The 12,709-nt window shown below is 50.8% G+C and overlaps 1 protein-coding gene across 3 annotated transcripts in view; it reads left to right on the plus strand.

Annotated features, from left to right (window-relative positions):
* Positions 1-211: 211 nt before the first annotated feature.
* The window catches only part of rtkna (rhotekin a), a 74,655-nt gene continuing 62,157 nt past the window's right edge, over positions 212-12,709 (plus strand). For 2 of the 3 annotated variants that reach the window (XM_088911995.1, XM_088911996.1), the window contains exon 1: positions 213-383. In XM_088911995.1, the coding sequence (XP_088768121.1) occupies positions 288-383 (96 nt within the window). In that variant the 5' untranslated portion in view covers positions 213-287. Of the gene's footprint in view, positions 384-12,709 lie in introns of all 3 variants that reach the window. The other variant, XM_088911997.1, reaches the window with a different exon arrangement.

Genomic DNA, 12,709 nt, shown 5'->3' on the forward strand with positions numbered 1-12,709 from the left:
TTGTTTGTTTAAACGACGCCCATATTGGCTTTTGAGGGCGACCTGCGCGGACGGAACCGAGCCTGGTTCGTTACGATGGCACTTTATTGTGGAGTCGGCCACAAAGTCACGCCGATGACCTTTAATACCAAAAGTTTGCAGTAGACTAAACATTTAAAAAAAACATATACTCACACACAAATTTCCACTGGGTGGAGAGAAAAAAAAAACGACTTGCATTTTTTACGAAAAGTAAGGAGGCCGTGGAGCTGCGTCTTCGAGTGACCCGTGGATTTTCCCCTCGAGGAATGCACGCGGAGAGATTAACGGACATGGAGGAGAAACTGCGAATCCTCGAGGATCTGAACATGATCTACATCCGACAGATCGCCCTGAGCTTACAGGTAACACGTCGCGGCGGTGTGAGGCGAGCTCAAACACCACGTCTTTCCCACCTTAATGAGTCAGTTCGCTGGAGAGGGTGGGGGGGGGGGGGGGTCAATTAGGAGAAATTAGCGCATTGTGGGAAATGGACTTTCAAGAATTTGGTTTGCCACTTGGGAAAAAAAAAGGAAATGAAAACGATTTGGCACAGTAGGATTTCTGGGTCCGAATGCTGTTCCTGTGGTGGGGATTGGGTTGGGTGGGGTATTGATTCAAAGAACCAGCTCTCTTTTGCCTGCAGCCCATTTCTCCGAGGTATCTGAGTTACTTTTGAGCTGCTGATGCACTTCGCTGCCTTTCGCGGTCTTCTTGGTAAAACAGAGCCACAGCAGAGAACCCAGCGATGCACTTTAAGGTGTCGGTTTTAAATCTATTGACTTCACTCCTCACGTTCCTGGAGGCTTTGAGCCAGGGAGTACGCTTGGAGGAGATGATGGCGGCATGTGTCCGACTGACAGAGGACTTCATTAAAGAAGAGCTTTCCCTCAGGTTTACAGGAAACTGGGGTACTGTGTGTTAGTTAGGGCAGGGACATGTGTAGGCCTTGTTTCGGGAAGAAGTAAAGAGTTTTAGTGGGATTGGTCCCACTCTGAGTCCCTGTTGCTTTAGTGCATTAAGCAGCTCCACCCAGACAAAATGGAAGGGACTGGTAACTCATCGAGGAGAAGTTCAGAGCAGCCACATCTCGGCAAGGAGGGTTAGGCAGAGTAAGAAACAAAATAGAACTGGTTAGTGTAAAGGCAGGCACAGTCTGGATTTCGAAGGATTAAAAAAAAAATTTTTCTTCCAACCTCTCCTGGTGTTCTGCTCCACAGCTGAAGGGCACAGTGGTCGTTTCCTGCAGAATGATACCGAGCACGTAAGGCTCGTACTCCACACTCCTGCTGTCCGTTTCCTTCTACGCGTCTGTACTTTGTACACGAAGAGAACCTGACCTGCACCGGGGTAGTGTGCTCTGACACTGGGAGGTGGAGAGCCAGACAGCTATGTGTGCCGGTTCTTCCACACACCTGCTGCTCTGAGACAGTCCCACCTCGATCAGCTCCTAGTGTGCCTTCCTGTCCTGTTTGCAGAGCGCGGTGTGAGCAAGAGATTGCTTGTACTGCATCTGGTCTGCTGTCCATAAGCCCACACGCTCCCCAAGCCACATAGCTGCTCGTCTGCAGAGTGGCTTGGCTGTCTGTCCTGCACAGAGCCCTCTGGGTCCACGAGCGATAAAGGCTACTGCATATTCAGTGTGCTGTAATGCCCGTCTGGTTCAGGTTAGCAGTACGTCGCCTGTACGTATTAGCATTGCCTTTGACAGTCTTCAGCTCATGCTGGACACGTGACAGGAAACCAGCTGGACTGATACAAACGCAAAAATCTTTTCAGCTGCAGATATGGGATCATAGATGTGCACAGGAAATTCTGAAATTTTTGCTTGGGGTGAGATAGTGGCTGTGGATTTAGGACTCCTGCTGTCAACCACCCAATAAACTCTCATCTAAGCTGTCAATAAACTAAGCCAAGCGATCCCCTGGGCTAGCGCCCAGCCAAAACAGTAACTCATTGTATCCCATGACGCAGCACAGCCCACAGTGTCTCCAGAGGAATTTTGGAGCATAGAGAGCTGGCTTTTCTCACCCGGAAGCACAGCTTCAAGACTGGGGCGTTGTCAGGCATTTGCAGATGCAGTGCTCTTTGAGCTTGAATGCACGCCATCTTCTGCAGCTCCAGCGCCTGTAGACCAGCCCAAGGCTCCATACTCTCAGTGAGACGTGCTCACTCTCTCAGAGCACAGCTACTACTCTGCTGAGTCTCATCTGCTGTTTAAGTTCTGTTCCATTTGTGTTATGTGAGGATTGCACACAGCCCGGGACTGTACACACCAAAGCAAGCAGGAGTACTGAACCGCAGATGCTATCTGGTGCCGAAGTCTCTCAGCTAAGTGCAGCTCTCAGATACAGGCATCCATGTTTTGTAGTTTTTGGGTAGTAACAGGAAAATGGATAATATTACAAGCTGCAGGCGTTTTTTTCCCACAATCCAACCTCAAACTATATATACTACACAGTTACCATTTTATGTATATTTGGGCACCGATAGATACAGTATTTGGAAATAAAATATGCCAGCAGCCATGTCACTCTGCAAATCACAGCTGGCAGCCCACTGCGGCTCAGCAGGTGTGAGCCTGGTCTGTATTTGGATGGGAGACCTCCTGGGAAAGCTGAGGTTGCTGCTGGAAGAGGTGTTAGTGGGGCCAGCAGGGGGTGCTCACCCTGTGGTCTGTGTGGGTCCTAATGCCCCAGAATAGTGACGGGGACACTATACTGTAAACGGGCGCCGTCCTTTGGATGAGACGTAAAACCGAGGTCATTAAAAATCCCAGGGCGTTTCTCGAAAAGCATAGGTGTGTTAATTCCTGGCCAAATTTCCCATTGGCCCTTACCAGTCATGGCCTCCTAATAATCTCCATCTATGAACTGGCTTCATCACTCTGCTCTCCTCCCCACTGATAGCTGGTGTATGGGTAGTGTTCTGGTGCACTATGGCTGCCGTCGCATCACCCAGGTGGGGCTGCACACTGGTGGTGGCGGAGGGGTCCCCAGTACCTGTAAAGCGCTTTGAGTGGAGTGTCCAGAAAAGCACTATATAAGTGTAATAATAAATAATAATTATTATTATTATTATTATAACGTGGAAGCTGTTGTCGATTACGATTTGCTCAAGAGCCCACACCTCTCCAGTTTACAAAGCAATGGACTTTTCATTTGCTCAGTGTCAAAAGAAACCTTGTAGAGCCCATATGGGGCCAGAAAGCGTCAGTGAAACAGTGCAATAACCCCTGAAGTAGCCTTAGAGCACCTACATCATCTTCAGTGACGGCTTCCCTCCAGACTGTTCCCCACCAAGTGCAGGTTTTCACAAAGCCAATAATTAGCAGTAGGTAATTGATCTCGGGAAAGACGGGTCTCCTGTTGCTGGTTTTACAGTACATGCCTTTCCATTAAGTTTCCACTTGTGCCCTCTGTTTTGTGCTTCACTGTTCCTTTGGAAGAAATCTGCTGGGTTGACTTTCTTTGCCTTTGAGAGTTTTGACTGCCTGGATCGGGTCTTCTCATAGTATGCTCTGTTCAGACTGATAAAGCCTGTCAGTGCAGGACATTCTTTTCAGCCCCAGATCTGGGTGCTATTTTCTGGGCTGATTCCAGAGTATGAGTATCTTTTCTATAATGTGGTGACCACATTTGTTTGTACACAATATTCTAGATTTCTGGGACTATTAGAATAGGACTTACTAGTGCATTATAGAATTTTAACATGACATCCTTTGATTTAATTTCTGCCCCTTTACGTATGGATCCTAGCACTGTGTTTGATATTTTGTGATTGCTTCCCCACAATGTGTCACCATGAACACCTGTCTTTTTCATGACTAGCTTCTTCTAGCTCAGTGTTTCCTAAATAATTATGGTATATTCTGAGCAAGAAAGCACTCATTAACTGTGCTGTCTGTGCTGACAGAGCTGAAGTCTCCCATAAATACTCCTCCTTTTTGCACATCAATTATTTTTCATTAAACATGGTGAATTATAATCACCATCTGCATTTGGTGATCCATAGCTTTCTCCGAACACTCTGGCTTTGTATGGTTCTCAATGAGTCTGACTGCGTGCAGTAGATTCAGAGACTCAAGTTCCTGAACCTGAATACTGTTTGATACACAGTATATTGCTTCACCTTCCTGTTTCTCTGGAACAGAGTGTATCCAGTAATGTTACATTCAGACTCATACAGATAGACCCCCAGGATCCGAATTGAACCCAGAGCCCCAGTGCTGTGAGGCAGGTATGCTAACCACTGCACCACCACACTGCCCCCATAGTTGCTTCTATCTCATTCAGTTTGTTTCTGGTACCTCCTAGCATTTACGTCTAGGCATTTAGGTATAGTCTTGTTTTCCCCTTCAGTTCTCCCTAGTCTTTTTTCCCTTTGTAGATTCTTGTTTGGTTTTATTTGGTTTTTCCCGGCTTCTTTTCTAGTTTAAGTGTTTGGGGATCTTCAGTGTGGATTCATGAGCCCTTGTCATCTCTGTCAGCCCCGCAGTTTCCAGTGGGGCAGATCGCAGCGCCCCCTGGCTGCTCCCCGCTGGACCGCCCCGACAGCGGCCTCAGGACGTGACTCCTCTGCCCCACTGCGAGAGCGTTGTCCCAGTGTGGCTGGGCCAGCAGGGAGCTGCGTACAGGACAGTCAACACTGACGGATCGCAGTGACAGGAGGCCACACGTGGCCCTCTGGGAGCTGCGGCGTTCCACTGTACTGTGCCTGCTGAATATCGCTTTCGCTTACTGTGATAGGTTTAATTAAACTAGTGCTAATCAGCGGTGTTTTCCAGTAATTCACTTCAACGAGTCTAATCAGGACGCTCACACTTGGCTGCCATCTCTTTCGTAGTGAGACTGATTAGCCTAAGAGATCGTCCGCTCTTTCACTTTGAGGAGACTTATTACCTTGTCATTAGCATCCTAATAATCTCTGATTAAGCCTCACTGGCCTGTAATAAGCAGCTCCCCTCTTCTTTGCAGTGAACGTTTTGCCTGTTTCCTTCTCAGTAGCTCCAGGAAGGAGGTGTACTCTAGCTCAGTGTGAAATTCCTCGATGTCCAAGACCTCTTTCGGTCCTGATATGTGCATTGTCAAAGCCAGCGAGGATCCCTATCCCTCTTTGTAGTTTTCTGGGAACAGGAGGGCCTTAGAGAGTTCAGCTACTGTATGTTCAAATTAGCTGCTTTGAGTACAAAATATCCCTGTGAACTTAACACACACAACGCAGCAGCTTCAAACAGCGCAGTGCCGGGTTGCTTGGCCTTGTGTGTCATTCAGAGCTTGGTACATGTGCTCATGCCCCAGACTTGATTTTCAAACCATGAATGAAGTTATTTTTTAAAAAGCTTTTCTGTGGTTTACATGACCACATGTAATGAGGGAGGCATTCACCCTGTTCGCTGTTAATAATAATTTAGGATGCTGTGCATAGACTTGTATGGAAGATCAGAGGCAGATATGAACTCTCCAACCTAATGTACTTAAAATTCCCAGTGACGTGATAATTTTGTTTTGCAAACGGCCTAAATCAAAACATGACGGCACATCATTAGCCTGTCGGAGGACCTGAAGGTGAGTCCCCTGGTGTTAATGCAGCTGTTTGCAAGTGGTAAATAAAGCTCTGAGTGACGAACAAATCCAGCCGAACTCTGACCCCTGCCTGCCCTGCTGAGCTGCAGCCGTAGGTGACATAGATGTTCAGCTGTCGTACAAGCCATCGGTATCCGTCAGGAATTTCAGCTGACTCATAGCTGCGCCCTGACCTAACTCTTTAAATACTGCAATGAGGGGGAGTGGTTGTGCACAGGACTTTGATGTCCGGTGGGAAGAAGATCGCTCTGGCGTAGCCTGGCCCGAAGAGCTTCATGCAGTGACATCAGGGCTTCAGCCTTGTAGAAGAGATTCTCGTGCGCAGATCAGCGATCCACACAGACGCTGCTACCCGCCAGCAGCCATGTCACCCTGCGGCTCACAGCTGGCAGCCCACTGAAGCTCAGCAGGTGTGAGCCTGGTCAGTCCCTGGATGGGAGACCTCTGGAAAAACTAGGGTTGCTGCTGGGAGAGGTGTTAGTGGTGTCAGTAGGGGGCGCTCACGCTGCAGGGTGTGTAGGTCCTAATGCCCCAGTATATGATATACCACTCATGGCCTCCTAATAATCCCCATCTCTGAACTGGCTTCATCACTCTGTTCTCCTCCCCACTGAGAGCTGGTGTGTGGGGAGTGTACTGGCGTACTCTGGCTTGTTGTATAATCCAGGTGGGGCTGCACACTGGTGGTAGTGGAGGGGGTCCCCAGTACCAGTAAAGAGCTTTCAGTGGAGTGTCCAGAAAAGCGCTATATAGGTGTAAGCAATTGTTATTGCCTGCTGGGGGCTTATCTGCAAGCTGGAGCTCTTCCCCGGTGCCGCTGCAGTCCCACAGACCCGAGCTGGTGGCTGTGTATGAGGAAAGGCTTACAAACCGAGTGGTGGGGATTAATGACAGCTGCTTGTCTAGCTCTCCTGGTGAGGCCTGACCACCTGGTTCTTGTGAAACACCCACTTCTGGGGGTTGAAAAAGCTGTTGAGCCCTGACAGTCGCCTGCCTGGTTGTGTACTGTTTTTTTACAACATGAAGTGGCTGCACTTGGGCGTTGGCTAGCTCTTCTGTGAGTCTTGTCACGTTTTTCATCAGTCCAGAAGCGTTCCGTCAGCCGCGCGGAGGAAGGAGCTGGGGAAATCGCTGCAGCCTGTTGCTGCGGTTGTCGTCTTCGTGGCTGCTGAATGGAAGTAAGATCATGGAGTGGGTTTAGACCAGGGATCTCCGAAGCCAAAATCATCCTGAAACTAGGATCACACCTTCCCCCTTCTCTCAGCCACAGGCTCATCTCCTTCTAATCCTCTCGATTCATTTGCAGGTTTTGACTTCTCCCCGAGTGTCGATACTCCTGCTCCCTGTCTTTTGTTCTCCCATGCTTCACTATCTGCTGACGTCCCCCTCTCCCTCACACCTGAAGAAGGCTCCACAGCCGAAATGTTCCCTTCTCTTCCTTCCAGCACAGAATAAACCCATTCCTATGTATATACAGTATGCATACTGTATATGTGTTTATATACCGTATGTATGTAGCCCTGATTTCAGGTTTGTGTGGAGGGGAGGAGGCACTGCAGGCTTGAGAAAGGGGGCTTTTTGTTCATGTAGCGTCGCTGCCCCCGTCTCCCCCAGCCTGGAGGAGCTGGACTGAATGGCCACTCTGTGTCCGGAGCCGGGATGGGCCGCCAGTGAAATGCCACGGCTTCCAGCAGTTTCCTTTGAAAAACACCAGCGAGGAGGGGCGACCTCAGCGCGTCTCCCTGTCTTAGGAGGGACAGACTCCCCTCTTCTCAATGGCTGGCAAGCTCAGCGCTCGAAAGGCCAGCTGGCCTGGTAGAGGCAAGTGGGACATCAGCAGAAAGAGCTCGACTCCTTGCCTTCCAAGCCTGGCTTGTTTCTTTTCCTCCTTCAAATGTGTTAATTCACAGGGTAGACCCACGCAGGGAGCTAGAATTGCTGCAGTACCATGGTCTCTTTATTTTTTGAGTCGTGTTTTTTTTTTCAAGTGCACGGGTAGCAGGTCTGTTGAGTTGAGCAAAACCTTAAATCTACTGTCCTTCAGTACTGGGGGAAATCTATAATAGTGTTGCGGAAAGAGGCGGTCACTGACAGACAGCCTTAAAAAGTAGGGTAGAATCCTCTTACGGATTTGTTGCAGAGAATATTTGGTGTTACGCATGTGCTTTTGTCCCACCTCCGTGACCTGCTCATGTAGGTTCGGACACGGTGACGTCATCGCCCTCCCTGCGCGTAGCAGGGACCTCAGCCGCCCGGGCTGGGGGAGGTCTCCTTTGGCTCACTCGGCTGGTTCCCTGTTGCGTTACGCCGGAGACCCGGGTTTGCACCCCAGGTGCTGCGGGACGGAACGGGGTGGCGGAGGGCACACTCGGATCCACCCTGTGCTGGCAGGTTCACAGGGACGAATCTTGTGTTGACATCTTTTTTTGCTGCCACCTCCAGCGACTGGCTCCGCTCTCGGCCCTGGGTGTGATATTGAAAGGGCTGCAGGGTCTGTGCGGAGGCTGATTGTCCCGAGATCCTTAAAAACATCTAGCAGAGCCCTGCTCTTGCAGACTGGGGCCGTGGTTGTTTTGTTTCTGGAGGTGTGGCACGGCTTCAGGGAGGCAGCTCGATGTGTCAGTCCAGTCAGGGCACAGTGTCTCTGGGCAGCGGTCGCTGTCGCTGTGCCTTTTCGGCTCGGCACATGGGAGGAACGTGTGGCGCTAAGGGCTGTTTGGTCTCTTCAGGAAGCCTGCGTCAGGGGAGGAAGCCTGGCCTGTAATTTGCAAGCGTCTTATTTTCTTGGCAGCAGCCGGGCTTGGCCCCGCTTTATACTGTGAGCCGAGTGGAGGGAAGTGACTACGGCGCTTCGATTAACAGCACCCCCGTCCAGCGAAACAGAACTCTGCGTGCGAGCCGCTCCCGGGGGTGATTAAAGAGCGGGCCTCTCGCGACGTCGAGGCGCGCGCGCGGACACCCAGCGAGCCGCACTGGGGCAGCAGCAGGGTGGACGTGGCGAGCCGCTGGCGGAGGTGAAAGGATTGAATGGCAGCCTGCTGCAGAAGCAGGCTGCCGGAGAACAGTGGTTTTTAAACAGCCGGAGGCTCAATTTAGTAAAAGGAATCCCCTGCGAGCGAGGCCTGGGGTGGGGGTGGTTAATTTCACGCCTTTCTGTCAACAACTGTTTCTTGCTCGCTCTTTATTGCTATTAACTCTTCATTGCTCGCGAGTGGCTTGAGTCCCCTGCACTGCTGCTTTCGCCTGTCCATCCGTGTTCTGACTGCTTTATCCGATTCGGGTTCCTGGCAGGGAGCAGGAAACAGCCAGGCCATCGCAGGGCAGGCACACACTCCCGCCAGGGCCAGATTTCCCAGAAGCCAGTTAATCTACCAGCAGGACTGTGGGAGGAAACCAGAGCATCCAGAGGAATCCTGTGCAAACGCAGGGAGAACATGCAAACTCCACACAGACAGCACCCCAGGTCCAGAACTGCACCCAGGGCCCCAGTGCCGCGAGGCAACAGTATTGACCGCCCCCGTGGTGCAAAGTGAGCCGCTGTATAGGCGGCCAGAACCGGGCCGAGAGCAGCATGGGCCGGGCCCACTGCGCCACCTTGAGTCCCGGAGGGGGTCTCTGCGTGCCCTTCCCACTCCGCACGGCGGCGCCGCGCTCCTCCGCGGTCCTGCACACGCCGGCCTCGCACCCCTCTGCCACGCGCTGATTTTAAGCGATTTGTTCCAGCTCTTTTGAGACTGAAAGAGGTTTAGGTGCGAGCTAAAAGAGGCCATTTGGCTGTTCAGTAATTTCCTGAGCCACCTGTCCGTTTCTTAAAGTGTCACAGAGATCCTGCCAATCTGAACTCCCTGAAGCTGTCTGTCGGGCTGCGGGGATGTTTGGTTTGTTTTTACACGTCCGTATGTAACACATCTTTCAGAGCGGTCAGCCTACTCTTTGAACAGTTTCCAGAGCAGAACAGTCCCTTTTCCAGTGTTGATTAACATGAGAAAGGTTACGAAAGAGAAGAGGCCATTTGGCCATTTAACCTGTTTAGTTGCTAACTGATCCAAAGATCTCGACCCGTTTCCTGAAAGGAGGCAGGGTATCGACTTCAATAAATTGGCTGCATACATTAGCTTGTAAGGAACAGGTAACTGGTTTATTCCATGCTGAAAAGAAAAGAAAGGAAACACAACGTTTTGGCTGTGGAGCCTTCTTCAGGTGTGGCTCCACACCACACGTTACCTGTTCCTTTGCAGTCTACGCATGCTGACGCAGCTCTGTACTTGAACTACTACAGTAGCTTATTCCACGCTCCCTGCTGTGCTGATGCCCAGGTACCTGCGTCGATAATGTGGCCGTGTGTCTAGCTTGTTCCATACTCCCACAGCCCCACTGGGAAAACAGGGCCCAGTTAAGAGGGAGGGGTTGCAGAATTCATCACACTCGGTGCGTCGGTCCTCAAAGCAGGATACCTGCTGCTTCACAACAGGTTAACATGAGCAGTACGTCTCCTGCGGACTCTTCCAGAGAAGTCATTCAATTTGCAGTAAAATTGGATTGGAAATGTTTGATTAAACTGGTTGGCCTGGTGGTGCAGTGGTTCCTGGGGGTACGGTCTGCGTGGAGTTTGTATGTTCTCCCCATGTTCATGTGGATTTCCTCCCACACTCCGCAGACACACTGGTAGGTTAACTGGCTTCTGGGAAGACTGGCCCTGGTGCGAGTGTGTGTATCTGTGTGTCCGCCCTGCGATGGACAGGTGTCCCACCCAGGATGTACCCAGGCCTACACCTGTTGCTTGCTGGGACAGGCTCCAGCTCCCCCATGCCCCTGTACTGGCAGAAGCAGTAAGAAGGGTGGCTGGATGACTGGCCAATCCCTCTGTCGTCACAACGGGACCTGTTGCAGCTGCAAGGTCCTGGGAAGAAAGGAAGTGTTTTTGCAGAGGAAAGAGCCTCCACTCGCAAGTCCCCACTGAGTGAAAATATTCAGACTGTGCTTCCATTCCAGGAAAGGACGATTCAAGTAGATTAATCTGGTGCTGTAGGGTCATTAACGTGGCATGCTAATTATCAGCATTAGAATACATGATATGAATGCTCTTCATTCATGACGGCTTGTGAATAAAGAATCGGATAGCGTGCAAGGAGGCTGCTTCTATTCTTATCCATTTCGTCTTTCCTCCCTCTCGCATCAGTGAAGTGGATTGTCTGTGTCGGCCAAGCGGGCGGATACTGGGGGCTTGTTTCGCCGCTCGGGGTGAAAAGGGGCTTTGTTGGGAATCGGTCAGAGAGAGAGAGACGGCCCTGCTCCGAGCGCAGAGCCGTGATGTCAGGGAACGCGGTCCCGGAGGGGGTGATGTCAACGTTTCCCCCCCGCCGCTGCGGCGGACGGAGAGGTGGAAGGTCAGATCAGGGGGTCCGCGTTGTTCTCGCGTCTCTGTGGGCCCAGACGCCGCGCGGTCTGGGAGGCGCTGGCAGCCGCAGGGGTGAGAGGTTCTTGAAGTCCTGGGATTTCTCTGGTGGGGAGGGCAGAGCTCCTGAAGATGTAATCCAACACCCTTCCACTGGCCAAGACGGTGGCTAGCGTGTTAGCCATCGTCACCAAGGTCACTGCTCGGAGGGAAATGCCCTGCTGTGACAGATGAAGCAGAGTTAAGTCTCTGTGTGAATTGTAAAAAGAAACAAAAGCAGGCAAAATAACACTGGAAAAATTTGTAGAAAATATCCTTATACTGTAAAGCCTTAAGTCTGGACTGGTTGCGTTATTGTAAGCCTAGAGAAGGTAAAGACCACATACAGGTAAAGCCAGTGCAGTCTCTTTTTTCACAGTGCACGTCCAGGGTATAAAAAGCAGTGTTAATGCCAGCTTAAGAAAAGACATCATTTTTGTTGTCATGGCGGTGAGTGCTTCCAGTTCACAGCACTTCTGTGAATTGGTGTTTGTTGTGAATATCTTCACAGCAGATATAAGCTTGTAATCACTAATTACATGACCCAACTTGCTAACACCTGCCTGAATCCACACAAACAAGTTAATTGGTTTAGACTGTACAATTTATTTTTGTGATCTGTGTTGTGGTGGGTTTAAACTCAATGAAACATCAAAAGTCATACAGCTCTTAAAGATTTTAAAAGATGAGCTAATATCAGTATCAGTAAGAGCTGCTGGAGTAAGGAGTAAGGGGTTTGCATGATGACTGCCACCCCAGAGTGCTTTGCAAGGCGAGCTTTGGCATGACTGAGCTCTTATTCTGATAAGCTATCGCTGGACAGCAGGGGGTCTTGCAGTCCACATAAGCTTTAAAGCTGCTCTTTGTCAATTGCCGCTTCAGGCCTGGAAGAAGTCTTGCGCTTTGGTGAGAGAAAGTGGTTGTTTCAGCGCAGGAGCTTGGTGAGCTGAAACCTGACAATCTCCAGAAGTCTCTGAATGTCCCACAAACACCAGGGGTTCTTAGTTCTCAAGGACGGGGTGTAACAGTACAAGAGGGGGTGAGGGCTGTGCACCCCCACCTCTGTCACACTGTTCTCCTTCTCTGCACACGGTGATAAAGCTTAGGTGTGAGCCTGGCCAGTCCCTGGATGGGAGACCTCCTGGGAAAAACTAAAGTTGCTGCTGGAAGAGGTGTTAGTGGGGCCAGCAGGGGGCGCTCACCCTGCGGTCCATGTGGGTCCTAATGCCCCAGTATAGCGACGGGGACACTAGACTGTAAACAGGCACTGTCCTTCGGATGAGACATAAAACTGAGGTCCTGACTCTCTGTGGTCATTAAAAATTCCAGGGCGTTTCTCGAAAAGAGTAGGAGTGTAACCCCGGCATCCTGGCCAAATTTCCCCCTGGTCTTTACCAATCATGGCCTCCTAATAATCCCCATCTCTAAGGGGCTCAGGCTGCAGTTGGAACATGCTCCTTCGCAGGCAGAGCCACTCCCCATTACTGACTCTTAGCTTCCTTGGAGTCAGACCAGTGAAGGAACAGGAGCACTACCGTGTCCTGGCTTGCTCGGTCTCGGTCTGGCAGGTGTGCTGCTGTGGAAATGGTGGAGCTTCACTGGGGTAAGGCTCTCTCAGCCGGCTCCAGCTCTCCTGGCAGGAGCAGTGGAGGTTGCAGTATGTCGAACGGCT

The sequence above is a fragment of the Atractosteus spatula genome, chromosome 3 (genome assembly GCF_055471065.1).
Source record: "Atractosteus spatula isolate fAtrSpa1 chromosome 3, fAtrSpa1.hap1, whole genome shotgun sequence".
NCBI classification, from domain to species: domain Eukaryota; kingdom Metazoa; phylum Chordata; class Actinopteri; order Semionotiformes; family Lepisosteidae; genus Atractosteus; species Atractosteus spatula.